The sequence below is a fragment of the Euprymna scolopes genome, chromosome 38, assembly GCF_053919585.1.
Source record: "Euprymna scolopes isolate OS-2025 chromosome 38, ASM5391958v1, whole genome shotgun sequence".
In the NCBI taxonomy this organism is placed as follows: domain Eukaryota; kingdom Metazoa; phylum Mollusca; class Cephalopoda; order Sepiida; family Sepiolidae; genus Euprymna; species Euprymna scolopes.
The window spans coordinates 15,869,082-15,886,695 of record NC_136519.1 but is presented as its reverse complement, the minus strand read 5'-3'; the positions used below and the strand labels follow the sequence as shown (position 1 = coordinate 15,886,695).

Sequence of the window (17,614 nt, the reverse complement as noted above, 5' to 3'; positions counted from 1 at the left end):
TTGACCAAGATGGGCATCAAGACAGTTTCTCACCCTCCCTATAGTCCAATCCTTGCTCTCTGTGACTTTTTGTTATTACCTAAGCTTAAGGAAAACCTTAGAGGCTGTGATGAAAGTCATTGACATGTTCACACAAGAGGACAAGGAACCTTCCAGAAGTTGTTGGAACAGTGCAACAAGTGCATTGCAGCCGGAGGAGATTACTTCAAAAGAGGACTAGAGTTTCATGTGTGTGCTATCAATAAAAGTGCTGATACGAAAAAAGTCTGGAAACTTATTGAAGGCACCTCGCATAAATCATTGCACTGCCGCAATATTGTTATCACGGCGATTACAAAACCCTGTAAATTTTGTGCGTGTGTACTGTATGTGGATGGGGGAAAGATTTATGAATAAATATAAAGTGCAGTCGGGCCAACTTAGTTCACCTTAAATGTCGCCATATGATCTCCCGCGGTGTCAACATGAAAGTATCAACACCATCGATAGCGGAAGTGTGTGGTAGAGGTTGTGAGCGTGCTGCACGTGAAAAATATTTTTGGCACTTCACAAGACGGCAAACACATCGAAGGAGTTACGTCAGGAGAAGAAAAACATTCCATTGTTAAGGATTTTCAGTGTCACAGTTGGAGTCAGGAAGGGCCTTCCCACCTCCGTTCTCCTCGGGGAAGTGGTTGACAACAAAGGATGAAAACGGTGTCCGATCGAATAACACTGAGGATTACAATGAACAAAGCAGGATGCTTTCGAGTCAAAATGGAGGCATCCATTTTGAACAAGAAACTGACCGATGAAAGAAGTAATTGAATGAGAAAAATGAACACCCATCTTTTAGCTGATATACGAAACTACGAAATTCACTTATACATATATCCACACATAATGTCTTATACAGAATGGCCAAGAAATCACTGAGCGATTCAGTGCTTATTTAAATTTGCACTTAGGAAAACAAAAATAAAGAAAATTCTTTATGGCGTACCTACTTGTCACGGTATGAAAATGTCATATTCCAAAAATCATGAAAATTGATCAAGTAGTTTTTTTTATTTAAAAAAATCAAATTTTAAGATTTTTATTGATTAAGTATTTTTAGCAGCCATTTAAAAAAAATTTACTTTAAGAAAAGAAAAAGAATAGTCGAATTGAACCCCCCCCCTGTTGAGAGTTGTCCAATTTGAATTCAATCAAATAATGGTGGATGGTTTCCCCTCCCATTGAGCACATCATAAAATTACATTTTCTTAAATTAAAAAGGACACTATTTAATCAAATTGCATGATTTTTGGAATATACTATCTTTCTTCCATGACTGGTACATACATCATAATGATTTTTCTGCATTTTTTTATTTACTTAAAATTTTTATTATCAATGCAAGTCTAAATAAATATCAGCGATTCTAGTCTAGCTACACTGAAGAGTTGTGATACAGCAAAACAGTCTACCTGTAGATGATACATTGTGTTCGTCAATCGGAGTCAATTATGACCAAAATGAATAAAAAATAAATAAATAAATAAAAAATTATCAATGACTAGCGCTGGAAGGAGATTTAAGCGAAATAAGCCTCGCCCAGCGGCAGGGCGGAGTCGAGACAGCTGGAGACCTATCTGGATGCAGGAGCTGCCGGAGGGATGCGCAGTGCGCTGACCAACCGCCTGAGGGGCCCCACTCTTGATTTTCCGTCTGAGTTTACTCCCGTAGGTGGACTGTCGTCCAGGACTGATGAGTTCCACCTGTCCAGCTATAATCCAGCGAAGGGGGGGGGGCTTATGGGTACTGCACCTTGCCCAGAGGTGGCCCAGCACAGCAGCAATCAAGAGGTAGTGACATTCTCCTCAGACACCAGATCTCCTGATTTGGGTCTTGCTGCTGGATGTAGTTTAGTGTCATAGCCAGGACCAGATGATACATACACACACACATATATATATATATATATATATATATATATATATATATATATATATATATATATACTAGCATATATACTACACACACATATATATATATATATATATATATATATATATATATATATATATTAGCAGGCCACCTGGCATTGCCTGGTCGTAAAATAAACTTAAATATGATCTTTTGATTAATGCAGATTTTGTATTTATTATTGTATTAGATTGGACCCAATATATAGTAATGATTGAAAAAGTTTTTTAAAAAATAACTTGCGCGCCCCCACCGAGAATCGAAATCAAAACGTTTGGTTTATTTATTAATTTTATTTATTGCAGACTAATATCATCTTTATTAGTTGTTGCTTCATGACGTTTCGGCCAACTATTCCTCTGGCCTTCTTCAGGTGGTAACCGCAACGGGATAGGAACCCCGAATCCCCTAACTGCATCCTCAGCAATTACTGAAGTTGTTGATGAGATAAGATGAGGATAATAATACGCAATAAGATAAATCACTCGTCCCAATAATGAATTTTAATTAAACAAAACATTTAGCTTACGCTTTATTGCTTCCTTTGACATTAATGAGTAACCTATGAAGACATGTTTGCTGCAAGGCTAAAAATTAAAACATAAACCAATAGCTACTACGTTATGCATGCATATCCGTAATGCCATCTTTCAACCATCACCTGGAAAATTCCATTTTTTTTAAATTTTCACACTTTTGTACCGATTTGCCCGGGCTAAAACTCAAATATAATGTTTAGCATGGGTTAGAATACCCTACACATGGAGTTTCATGTTTGTAGAACAAAACTGACAGGAGTTTGGTAGGCAAAATATTTTAAACAAATATATATATATATGCATGCATAAATATATATATAAAGAGGTTTGTGTTTACTATACACTTTTTATGCAAGTATAAATTATGTAGAATATTTGCATGGATATAATTACATGTAATAGTTAACTAAAGATGATCATCCCATAAGAAAACCCGAAACAAAACTAATAGGAAATTAATTAAAATGAATGTTTAAAAGAATATTAAAATTAGCTAGATCTTTTGCAGATGAATGCAATTCCATGACCCATATATAACAAAGTTGTATTTTCTTTTTAAATAAATAGAAAAAAAAGGTTAAATATTAATACAAAAAAATAAAATTTACAGGAGTATATTGTGTTCCAAAAGAAGCTGAAGGATTTGAAATTTGAATTTAACCGAAAGTACCACTCTACGATGAATATCCGCTCCTCGGTAGTGTAACGACTTGGCTTCTGTTGGGATACCCTATATATACATGTATCTATATACGGCATAATTATGTCGACATACTGGTTCTCATCAGATCACGGAAATTAAGCAATGCTGAGCCTGACTAGTACCAGATGGGTGACAATTTAGGAATTCTAGGCACTGTATGTTCTTTCCGCTTATCTTGGCATTGTTTCCAGTCGTCCTAAACATCCACTTGCCACCGGTATTTAACAATGTCGACTAAGGAGAGGTGTGGTTGGACATTGTGCAACTCTTGCCACAAAAATTCCACATGCACATTCCCTTATAGTGGGTATCCATAGCGTGTCAAGATTGAAAGAAGCTACTATATATATATATATATATATATATATATATATATATATATATTACAATTGAATTTACCAAAATGATCCAAGATGGTAAAATTAAAGTATATTATAAATATTACAGAATTAATATTTATAAAGTTATTTCAGCCAGACGTAAAAGCTCGATAAAACCAAATAGGAGATAGAGCTTATAATACGAGCAAACAGTTAATAAAACATGTTTAATAAACACTTTGAAATGAGTTAAAAACATATTTAATCTGCAAAGGAAACACTAGATAAGTGGATAGTCCTTAATCTATATATATACTTGGATTTTACCGTCACTGGATTATTTATCTTCCACCAGACTATCCATTCATGTGTAATCACCTTTTTCTTCACCATATTCCGTCTGCTTCACTTTTTTTGTTTTCAAGTAAGATCTTTGACTTACTTGTTGTTTCATCAAATACTTTTGCATGCAAAATCCGATCCCGCATTTTGCTAATTCCTACCCTCTGATGAGAAGGAAAGTATTTCTTCGAAACTCTGCGGATTAAGGACTATCCACTTATTTAGTGTTTCTTTTTCAGATTAAATATGTTTTTTACTCATTTCAAAGTGTTTTTTTTTACATGTTTTATTAACTGTTTGCTCATATATATATATATATATATATATATATATATATATATATATATACACACACATACATACACACACACACACAATTATTTATTTATATATTTATGGAAGACTAACCTGTAGTGAAATACATCTATCCTTAAAATAAAAATCATTTCTTTTTAATGGTTTCCATTTTCCGTTTCACAATTCCGTGTTATTTTTCATGAATAATTTTTTTTTTTTTCATTTTTGTTCTTTTTGTGCAAACAAATCTAAATTGTCGTCGTATCTTGTTAAAATTCCACTGAGGTAAAAATAAAGTATCTATTAAAGTTTTAAAAAAACGGCAATAAAAAATATATATATTTGCTCTGCAATAGTATTGAGCACTTTCTTCAGGTTTTTACTAATTATCATTTTTGCCTATATATATATATACATATACACACACAACATAGTCCATATATATATATATATATATATATATATATATATATAGATAGATAGATAGATAGATAGATAGATAGATGTTTTTATTTGTTTTTGCTAGCGATACTCTTTGAATGAATTCAATTATTTATACGAAAGTGCATTTTTACCTAAATGCGAGTTGGGAATAATTTTCCTCTTGAGCAACCTGGCACCCCCTAAATGGGGAGCGGCATATGTATTGTTTTTAAAATATAATTATCCACTGACATGTGTTTCGTCGTTTCACTAGATTCAGCCACTCTGATGAGTCGTGGACGACGAAACACGTGTCAGTCGATAATTATATTTTAAAAATTATATATATATATATATATATTTATTCACAAAATCATGACAATAAAGATCAAAATAAGAGCATGTTGTGTGTTAGCACAAAAAAGAACAAAACTGAAAAATTTGTTTATAATAAATAACACAGATTCCAGAGATTTTGTCTAAGTATAAAAAAAACATTTTTTGGTCCCTTCCATCCCCTGTTTGTTTGTACTTTTCTCAATAATCATGTTTTGGATATTTTTTGAAATTTTATGCAAACATTAGTCATGGTGAAAGTAAATCTTTTGCAAGAACGGGTTTTCCGGGATAATTCTGCCCCTCCCCGCGGGCTTTATAGGAGTACAATTGCCCCCAAATCGTTCATCCATTCATTTTTTTGCACTTTTCTCAATAAACACACCATGGATATTTTTTTTAAATTTGCACAAACATTAGTCATGGTGAAAGTAAATTTTTCCCTTGTGGAGGAGGACGCTGCATGCTCGGCTTGTTTTTGATTAGGCCAGTTTCTCCTACCACAAGCGCTATAATTTTTATTTCTTTCAGAGACCTTCAAAGATGTCGTTAAATCATTCTTGAAGTCTTCGTATTTTAGTACATTTGCGCATACAGTTATATTTATGCCATAGTCATTCTAGAATGATTGCATCAGTAATGAATGGCGTCCTTTCCGGATTTTTTTTTTTTTTTTACTTCGAATTCACCATTTATCAAGGCCAAGAGGTCATTCAAGGATTAGGGTTAATAAGTGTTAGGTAGGTGATGAGACAACTCAATGATGATCGATAATGGTGGAACTTGGGCAGGGTTCAGTTATTTAAGAGGACGGATCAACCAAACTTTGTTAACATTAGACTTGAAAAAAACAAAACAAATCATAATCAACCTGAAAGCAGTTCCACAGTACCTTGTTTCACAGACAGACACTTCTAGGAAAGAAACTCTGCTCATGGAATTTATGTTTTCATTTAGGGACTAATAGAGAGCAAAAGAAATTGTTGAGAGTTGTTGTAGGTAACCGAGTATTTGTAACAAACGTTTTACAAGGGGGAGTGGAACCATGGATTAGAGCTCAGTCGAACATTTGCCAGGAAAGTAATAACAGAGTAAAGATAGACTTGCAATGTCTCTTCTGTAAGGGAGGTGAAAAGGTCATCACCCACTAAATTCCAAAGACGATTTTGGACCCTGTCAAAGCAGAGGAGGGTACTCAGATGTGGCCGCAGTACTCCACGTTTCACATAAGAATATTCGGTTTGATGACATTTATGTCTCTATCCACGCTTGTGTGTTTTTGTCCTAAAGCATTATAACTTTTCAATTTGATATTATGCTCCTCTGTTGTGCAGACAAAGGATCCATTCTAGTAAAAGACAAAAAAAACAAGACCCCCCCCCCCGCTCCAAAAAAATAAGAGAAGAAAATGTCACTCACAGTTATTGCTTCATCATACATTTGCCGAGCAATTAAATCTTTTTTTCCAGTGTAGAGCCAAACTTTGAGGAGGTATTCATAAAAACTGTCGCCCATAGCACCAACAGAAAAATGGTCTGAAGAAAAAAAGAAAAAGTCAATATGAAATTTGGTTCCAGTTTCATTAGTACAAATGCAATAACATGTTACAATGTATATATATATATATATATATATATATATATATATATATATATATATATATCAAATGAAAGACGAGGAATAAAAAGTTATGCATAGCTTTATTATATCAGAACAATAAAGAAAAGTTAAGGGAGAATTCAAGAAAAAACGTCTTTAGGCCATGGCATTGTGAAGCTAAATGCTTCTCATCAAAAGAAGAGAAAGGCCTGAATTATGCAAATTTTTATATATATATATATATATATATATATATATATATATATATATATATATATATATATATATATATATATATAAACTGGCTTAATGACATTTAGAAATGAAATAAGAATGAAGGAATAGGATAATATGGTAAAAGGTAATTAAAAGTAGACACACATTTTATTTTATTATATATATATATATATATATATATATATATATATATATATATATGTTTTTATCTTCTATACTCCTATACATATGAGGGTTTTTCGTGTATTGATATTCATATTAAAACCCGGTTTTTTTTTTCTATTTATTTAAAAAGAAAACAGACTTTGCTATATATGGGTCGTGGAATTGCATTCATTTGCAAAAAATCTAGCTAATTTGCATATTCTTTTAAACATTCATTTTAATTCCCTATTAGTTTTTTCAGTTTTCTAATGGGGTGATCATCTTTAGTTAATTCTTACATATTCACGCAGATATTCTACATGATTTATACTTGCATAATAAGATTATAGTAAACACAAACCTCTTTCTATATATATTTATGTACGCGACTATATATTTGTTTAAAACATTTTGCCTATTAAACTCCTGTCAGGTTTTGGTCTACAGACAAACTTAATATATAGGGTATTCGAACCCATGCTAAACTTTATATTTGAGTTTTAGTTGGGGAAAATCAGTGCAAAAGTGTACAAATTTAAAAAATGAAATTTGCCAAGTAGAGGTCGAATGACGGTATTACGAATATGCATGCATAACGTAATAGCTATTGGTTCATGTCTTAATTTTTAGCCTTGCAGCAAGCATGTCTTCATAGCTCAGACAAAGGACAAAGTAAATCATAAGTTAAATGTTTTGGTTTCGATTCTCGGTGGTGGCACATGAGTCATTCTTTTTTTTTTTTTTTTTAAACTTTTTAAATCATTACAATATTTTGTGTCCAATTTAATATAGTAATAAATACAAAATCTGCATTAATCAAAATATCATAGTTAAGCATATTTCATCACCGGACAATGCCAGGCGCCCTGCTAGTATATATATATATATATATATATATATGCAAAAATTACTGGTCTAGCTACAACAACTGTCAGTTTCTCTTACTCTCTATCTGTGCCTAAAACTAAATAAAAATTCCATGAGCAAACTTTCTTTCCTAAAACTGTCAATTTGTTGAAAATAATGGCGTGGAACTGCTTCCCAGCTGATTATAATATGGCCACTTTCAAGTATAATGTAAACGTTCTTTTTGAACCGTCCTTTAAAATAATTAAACCCCATCCAAGTTCCATCATTACTGATCATCACAGTGTTGTGTGTATACACACACATTCCAAAGTAACAAACTAATATCAAGCAAAAATATTCAAAATTTTTTTATTTATTTCTTTTTTTAATAATAATCCAATAATCGTTTTCTTAAATGATGCTGCGATGTCATGGCTGTTTGACGTAAACTGTCTGAAAAATTCCCATGATAACACAGTCCTTTTATTTTCCATGTTTAAGCTTTCTATTGTAATCCATGATTTTTCCAGGCTTCTAGTAAATGCACTTGTTCTTTGTTTAATTTCAGTCTTATTTTTTGCCCCCATAAACATAACATGCACATTTGTAACAACCATTTACGACACTCGTCTGCTTTCAATAGAATCCTCCAATTATCTCCCTTTTATTCTCTCTGTTACTTGTCACTTGTTACTTCTCTTTTTGTGAGAGCTGTGAACTGGTAGCAGCAGTAGTTGCTGAAGCAACGTGGTTGCTATGGAAACCAGTCATAAAAAACGTTGCTTACCTCCCTATGTTTATTTTAACGATTTTGAACACCATAAAAGTTTAAAAAAATATTTTTATAATATATATTTGTTTTCTACATTTGAAGACTGGTTTCTTCTGTGGAAAGCAATTTATTAAGTCACCTGACTTTTGACAACCATTTGTCCGAAACATTAGCATGTCCAGTGTTGCGACCATGTAAATTTGTTTATATTAAAAAAAAATATATATCTTGCTCTTCTTTTATTGAGCACTTTTAATAACCTCAGTAAATTCATTAGTTATCACTCTGATTTTATTTAACCTGGTGTGTGTGTGTGTGTGTACACTAATCTAAAACAAGTCCTTGACATAGTTCAGGTCAATTCTTATGCAAATCAAATTCTAGATCAAAATGAAGCTCAATATAAAAACTTTAAAATTGTCACTTCAAAATTCACAATGGATTTGCTAATAAAAAAAAATAATAACCTGACAGATCAGAATTATAATATGATGCCAATTTAATGTCCACGTCGAAGCAAAGAAAACTCACACGTGTTTCTGGCAGAATTCAAAACATAAATGAACTAATTCAAGTTGATACACAAAAATCACCTTGATGATGGACTTTTTGTGTACCTACTTCTATTTGTGCAAATATGCTTTGAATTCTCCGAGAAATACATGTAAGTTTTCTTTGCTCCGAAATTGATACAAAATCAGAGTATGATATAACACTATCAATTATCATTTTTATATATATCAATGTTGAAACGATTAATCGGAATCGGAAGTTTTTAGCCTAATTTCCGATTCTAAAAACGATTCTTTTATTACCTCATGTTTTTATAACTGATATGAATTGATTACTAGGCACAGTATGTCATTTCCCCTAACTAGGATATTCAAAACTGATTTTCCTGTTACTGGCCCAATTGAAAAATATAAATGAATATATCGTGATGAGTTTATCAAAAGTTTGGTTACAATACATACAAAAAGGAAAACATTAATTAAAAAAAAAAAAATTCATCTACATTTCCTAGTCGATCAGGATTCTCCGCCCCCCCCCAATTGTATTTCTTTTAAACGATTTCAGAATCTAAATCAGTACTTGCATTAGAATCGGGAAAAATATTGAAATCGTCCCAACACTAGTATATATATATATATATATATATATATATATATATATATATATATATAAAGTATAAAGATTAATAATTGTAAATTATGAATCAGTTACAACAGGAAATACAAACAAAATCAATGATTCATAATTTACAATTATTAATCTTTTTATTCAATATAGCTCTAGTATACATATACCTATTGAGCTTATCATATATCTACAGTACTACGGACACTGTTATTTTGAAAGTATTAATACATTTAGTAATACATTAAAATAAATTCTGCTCTTTAGACTCCAGGTCTAACTCCCTCTATCAAATATGAAAGATTTTATATATATATATATATATATATATATATATACATACTAGCATGGGTGCCCGGCGTAGCCCAGGTGTTTGGAGGTGTATGCTGAGCAAAAAAAAAAAAAAAAAGGTCAATATTTTAACTTTGACCCCTACTATGACCCCTTAAAATGTATTGTTTTTGGCTCAAATCAAGTTATTAAGTTAGATCCATGTCCAAGGAACCTATATCTAAAATTTCAAGTGTTTAGACCCAAAATTGTCGGAGGAGTTTGGTAGAGTTCTCAAAGGTCAAATCGTTGAAATTTTACCCCTTAATCGCTAAATTTCTGTCCGAAAACCGATCACATCGATTTTCCCAAATCTCAGTATCCTGTATATCAAATTTCGAGTCTGTAGACTAAAAATTGACAGAGTTATTGCGTAGGGAAATATACACAGACATACAGACACGTTTACTTTTATAGATATATATATATATATATATATATATATATATATATATATATATATATATATATATATATACCATCATTAAGCATGTTCATGAAATAATATAGAAAATTCCTCTCTTTATTCTTTACTTCTGACCATTTCGAGTTTTCATGAGTTTTTTGTTTGTTTGTTTCTTGCAAAACCTGGCTGATGTGACTGTCATAACAGCTGTGTTTGTGTTTTTTTTGTTTGTTTTGCTTTGTTTTACCCTAGTATTTTCAAATCTGTCCCAATCCATCTTCAATAAAAATGTTAGGATAAACTATCTGTATTGTAACATAGGTTTCCATATTTTATGGCCAGTAAATGAGATTAAAAAAAAATAACATTGAAGAAGATGAAAGAAAAAAATAAAACTCACGTTGTCCCCATTTTCCAGTACGTGGATTTAAATAAATTGGGTAGAGCCCTTGGGGACGTTCAAGCTGCCGAAGGGTTTCTCTGATCTTCAACACCTGGAAAAGAAAAAAAAAAAAAGAAAAGAAATCCATAATTGTGTTTTTGTGATATAAGCGTTGTTTAAATTTTAAAATAAAATATGTATAAAATATGTTTATAAGCCAAATTACAACGCAATATTATGAAAATAAACAAATATTTTTTTTGTTTAAAATTTATATTTCGGAGATAAGCTCCATCCTCAGAATCTGTGTTTAGATTTAGAGAGTGGTTAAAATTGTTGATATTAGTTGTAGCTAGTCGAGTGTTGTTTGTGAAAGTTTGGTAAGAGGCCACCATATATTGGAGCACTTGCCATGAAAGTAAAAATGGAGCAGACACATGCTTGCAACATCTCTTCTGCAGGAAAGAGAAAACGGCATCACCTAGTAGGTTTCGAAGCCGGTTTTGCATTTTGTCAAAGCAGGACAGGGTGCTCCGAATGATTCTGAGTATTCGTCATTTTAGTATTGAATAGTTGCCAATTTTAATGAGTTGGATTTATCTCGGTTTGCATTCAACCATTTTAATTTAAAACTTCAACAGGCCGATATAGAAAAAGTTATTGATTTTGTTTAATCAAATGATAATATTGATACTATGTCATAAATAATATACAGACTACAACAATCCTTAAAGACAGTCGAACACATTCAAAGATAGCTACTTCACGAGCGATTCTAACACCAACTGTATTTTGGACATCTCCAGGTCTGATTTGTTTTGGGTTTTTTTTTTTACAACATATCAACACTTTTCAGGTTATTTAATGCTGAATCCAGTGATTTTGGAAAAGGGGTTTTTGCTTCAAGTTCTTTATATTTTCAAATATGTATTCATGGGGTTTGTTTTTGTTTTTATATATATATATATTTGTAGTCATCGACATACAGTCCTGTTTCGTTGTATCACAACTCATCAGTACCGCTAGACTAGCATCTCTCCCAAGCCAAGGATTGAACCTAGAACCGTCGTGTTGACAGTCGGCAGTTCTCCCACTCGACCATGAAATTGTTGCCTGTAAATAACTCGTCGGAATGTCTATTTAAGTAGACACCCGCCATATATATATATATATATATATATATATATATATATATATATATATATATATATATATATGTGTGTGTAGGAAAATTCTTCATTCATTTTTTTTTTTGCGGACTATTAACTTCATCTTTTGAGTTGTTGTTGTTTCACTATGTTTCGGCCAACTCATACTCTGGCCTTCTTCAGATGATTAATAGGAATGCTAAGTCTTTTAACTGTATCCCTAGTAATTACTGTCTTCCATAATTGTTATTGTCTCACCATGTTTTGGACAACCAATCCTCTGGCCTGCTCGGGTAGGATCGAAACCGCTACCTTCATTTGAAAGGATTCAAAAAATAAAAAATAAAAAAAACCTGGTGAAAAACAACTATGATGAGGATAACAGTCCACAAAAAGAATGAATGCATAAAATATGAAGCCTTTATCTCAAAGTATTCCAAAAATAATAAAAAGGGAAAAGAAAATGGAAAATTGCTGACTTTACAGAACATGATTGAGTTTTGCAAAAAAAGGGGAAAAATAGTATTAATGTTTGATGCATTTTAGATTAGAAAGCCATTATCTTCAAAAGGTCTGATATGTTAACACCAATTCCAAGTCTGAGCCTTTATTCTTGCCACGTGAAAATACTACATTGATAACAGATATTGTCGATAAAGCCAAACAGACGTACTGTCTTGTTGAATATGCTATATTGATAACCAATTTGGAATGTGCTATATTGATAACCAATTTGGAATGTGCTATATTGATAAACAATTTGGAATGTGCTATATTGATAACCAATTTGGAATATGCTATATTGATAACCAATTTGGAATATGCTATATTGATAACCAATTTGGAATATGCTATATTGATAACCAATTTGGAATATGCTATATTGATAACCAATTTGGAATATGCTATATTGATAAGCAATTTGGAATATGCTATAGTGATAACCAATTTGCAATATGCTATATTGATAACCAATTTGGAATATGCTATAGTGATAACCAATTTGGAATATGCTATAGTGATAACCAATTTGGAATATGCTATAGTGATAACCAATTTGGAATATGCTATATTGATAACCAATTTGGAATATGCTATAGTGATAACCAATTTGGAATATGCTATAGTGATAACCAATTTGGAATATGCTATAGTGATAACCAATTTGGAATATGCTATAGTGATAACCAATTTGGAATATGCTATAGTGATAACCAATTTGGAATATGCTATATTGATAACCAATTTGGAATATGCTATATTGATAACCAATTTGTAATATGCTATATTGATAACCAATTTGGAATATGCTATATTGATAACCAATTTGGAATATGCTATAGTGATAACCAATTTGGAATATGCTATAGTGATAACCAATTTGGAATATGCTATAGTGATAACCAATTTGGAATATGCTATAGTGATAACCAATTTGGAATATGCTATATTGATAACCAATTTGGAATATGCTATATTGATAACCAATTTGGAATATACTATATTGATAACCAATTTGGAATATGCTATAGTGATAACCATTTTGGAATATGCTATAGTGATAACCAATTTGGAATATGCTATATTGATAAGCAATTTCGAATATGCTATAGTGATAACCAATTTGGAATATGCTATATTGATAACCAATTTGGAATATGCTATATTGATAACCAATTTGGAATATGCTATAGTGATAACCAATTTGGAATATGCTATATTGATAACCAATTTGCAATATGCTATATTGATAAGCAATTTGGAATATGCTATAGTGATAACCAATTTGGAATATGCTATAGTGATAACCAATTTGGAATATGCTATATTGATAACCAATTTGGAATATGCTATAGTGATAACCAATTTGGAATATGCTATAGTGATAACCAATTTGGAATATGCTATAGTGATAACCAATTTGGAATATACTATATTGATAACCAATTTGGAATATGCTATATTGATAACCAATTTGGAATATGCTATATTGATAACCAATTTTGTTGATAAATTAAAACCTAAATAAAGGGACCAATACAAGAAAGTTATTTCTAATATCAAACTTGTTAAAGGAAACATAACATTGGTGAGTATAAAAATGCGATCATATTCAAGCAGTAGACAAAACCGGGGACGCTCTCTTATTCCGAAACCGGAAAGCAGAACCGTTTTGCGTGTGCACAACGGGCGTGGCACGCATTGTCGTGGGATTCACTTGGCACCGGGATAAAAGAAACAGTTGGCGGTTGAGTTGGATGCTCACAAACGGCTGTCCTTTTGCAAACAAATTACTCGTCCATTAAGATGACGACAGAGGCGGCTTTCAGCTGGATCAAAGGAGTCAGTTTGGCCAGAGATAGGAACAAACAATGAATGCCCTCGGGTCATTGGCTTCTATTCATCAAAGAATATGCATGGAAGAACCTGGCAGTCATTCAAATCGAGATGCAGATTGCAAATGTTCAAAGATAGTGCATATATATATATATATATATATATATATATATATATATATATGAGTTCTCGACGATAATTCTTGGTCTGAAGACGTAATCCCCCAACGCAGGTGATTACAGAAACAGGCATGCACATATGTAGCCATCAATGTTTGTATAAATAAATATATATATATATATATATATATATATATATATATATATATATATATATATATATATATATATAGTGTGTGTGTGTGTGTTGTTTTCTTTTATATATTTAAATTTTAGTAAGAAAAATATACTTTTTCAAAACAAAAATTTATTATCTGAACAAAGATTACAATTAAAAGTAATTTCCTTAATCCATGGATTTCCGATGTAGGCTCATCTCCTCAGAGTAAAGTTATAAACAAAATATTAAATCTGGTTAAATATAATTTTGCCATTCAGCACACACATAGAAAATATATTAAAGATTAAATCTTTTAAAGGGACATAGATAAAGAAAATAAGGGTCGAAATAAAAGTATTTTGTAAGACTTGATACTACAAGATTAAATAATCTGTTATCCAATTCATCTCATTATTCTGAGATATATATATATATATATATATATATGTAGTAAGTTTTGAAAATATATATGGCAATTAAGCTACACAGAATTTTCCACATTTCATTCTGCTCTATATATTTCGAAAACATACTAACTAGCTCTAGTCACATAGCGAGCACTGGTGTAGTAAATACTGAGAGTATTTACAAAACATTTTATGCAAACACATAAAATAATATATATATATATATATATATATATATATATATATATATATATATAGACATATATATATATAGATATATATATGAAACACTAGTGTCTGTAGATATTTAAAAAATAATTATAGTAATAATTATGACAGCCCCTTTAAGAACTCGGTTCTTATTGTTGAGCATTTTAAGTTGAAATTAAAGTCGGTCACTTGAGCTTACATGCGCAGATCACGATGTTATAATTATAAGATCATTGTCACTGTCTAGACATTCAAACTTTATATAAACGTTCATTTCAGCTGTATATTTTGCAGTTAATGAAGGCCTTTTGGTTTTTTCCTTGCTAATGGAGTCAGGGATGGCTTCGTGGCTGGGGTCGAATCTCCTGACCGGCAGTAATAGTAATCCCTGCACAGATGATTTCCGAAAGGCTGAAACACTAGTGTAATACACACACACACACACACAGGGGGTAAAAAAAATAAAAACATTGGGATATTTTGTATTTCATAATCTATATAAATAAAAAAGATGTATGCATGTGTGTATAAATATTTAACCGATAAACTCTTAAACTACTGGCCACATAACACTGAAACTAACAGGAAGTAATAATCATGCACCAAGGGTGGTTTATAATGAATAAAATCTTTGTTTGGATGGACGAATAACGCGTACAGAAATAGGAAAGTTGAAATGAAAAAAAATGTTAATTTCAACTTACCGACATTTCTATTAGTTTGCGCATGCATACAACTACTCATAGCTTAAAGTGGTTTAATTTTATAACTTACTTATATGTCTGTCGAATTAGTTCAAACGGCAACAAACGCAGCTGGAGCGCTAAATGTTTTGTTTCGATTCTAGATGATGGCACCCAAGTAATTTAATTTTTTTTTTTTTTTACTTTTTATCTCGGTTCTTTGACTGTCATGGCTCTTGTGGGCTGCGACGTTGTTTGGCTGTGGAATTTATATATATATATATATATATATATATACATATATATATATATATATATATATATATATATATAGAGAGAGAGAGAGAGAGAGATAGATAGATAGATAGATAGATAGATAGATATCCAAAAATAATTGAATTTCAACTAGGGTCGTTGATAGTGCTCAATCAAAGAGAGCAAATTATATTATTTTTATTATTCTTTATGTAAATATAGTCATATCTTGCTACGGAGTGCAGACCGTTTCAATTATATTTGATTTCATCAGGCAAGAAAAATTAAAATACAAAAATTAAAAAGGTTCCAGACCTTTCCAAATTTTAAGGAGAGAAAAAACGCCATGACTGGCGTTAAGCAAAATTAAAGTTCTTATCTAAGAAGAACAACAAAAAAAAAAAAAAAAAAAAAAATATATATATATATATATATATATACTAGAAAAAGTACCCGTCGTTGACTGGGTTCAAAAACAGCCTACAGAAAATGGACTCTGATTTATGAAAGTATGATAGGTTATGAAAAGCAAGGGTTGTAAAGAGATAACTTCGAATTTGGGGGTTTCAAAACCAAAGCAAAATATGATGAAAGTAAAAATAAAATAGATAAACCCCATAATTTATCATACCATACCTGTTCACACTGAAACACTTATCACAATATTCTGTGGATCTATATTAAAAAACCTTGTTAAACTTTGTGACATATTTCCATTCTATGGAGATCAGGCGCGAACGAACACCCCATAATTTATTATACCACATTTCTTCAAACTGAAACATAATTATCAAAGTATACTTACGCAGATAGATATGAAAAGTCTTTATTAAAGTTTGTGCCTATTTCCATTCTATGGAGGTCAGGCGCGGACGCAGACCCCACAATTTTATTATACCATCCTTATTTAAGTTAAAACATACTTATCAAAGTATTCTTATGTACATCTATATCAAAAACACTTGTAAACGTTTTTTTTTTAATTTTAAAATTTTTTATTTCCATCTTTGTGGACCAGGCGCGTATGCAGACCCCACAATTTTCATGAATCATCATTATGCCAGATTAAACATACCCATTCCTGTGTCTCGATACATCTTCTATCATTATAAATGTGATCAGTTTTCAATAATAGTCAACCATATAGGAGCCTATTAGTGACCAGGTATTTATTTGCTCCCCCACCGAGCAAATTAGGCACAAGGCCGATTTTTAATGTGAGGAGTAAAGGGGAAATGGGGACCAACTCCCCGGGGAGTAGGGGAGCTGGATAGTGACAATTGGTATGAAGGGTTGCCCCTACATTGACCAAGGTCTTATATGTGGGGTTTCCCACACATATGGTCTTTGCTTGCAGTCTCTGCCGGAACAGATACTACACTTTGAGGTATTTATTTGCTCCCCCACTGAGCAAATTAGGCACAAGGCCGATTTTTAAAGTGAGGAGTGAAGAGGAAATGGGGACCAACTCCCCGGGGAGTAGGGGAGCTGGATAGTGACAATTGGTATGAAGGGTTGCCCCTACATTGACC

At 31.7% G+C, this 17,614-nt stretch overlaps 1 protein-coding gene across 1 annotated transcript in view; it reads right to left on the bottom strand.

Moving 5' to 3' along the window:
* LOC145263077 (mannosyl-oligosaccharide alpha-1,2-mannosidase IA-like) overlaps positions 1 to 17,614 on the bottom strand; it is a 241,408-nt gene that overhangs the window by 34,372 nt on the left and 189,422 nt on the right. The window contains exons 5-6 of the mRNA XM_080119946.1: positions 10,782 to 10,875; positions 6,327 to 6,442 (exon numbers count right to left, since the gene is read on the bottom strand). Of these exons, the coding sequence (XP_079976072.1) occupies positions 6,327 to 6,442; positions 10,782 to 10,875 (210 nt within the window). The remainder of the gene's footprint in view (positions 1 to 6,326; positions 6,443 to 10,781; positions 10,876 to 17,614) is intronic.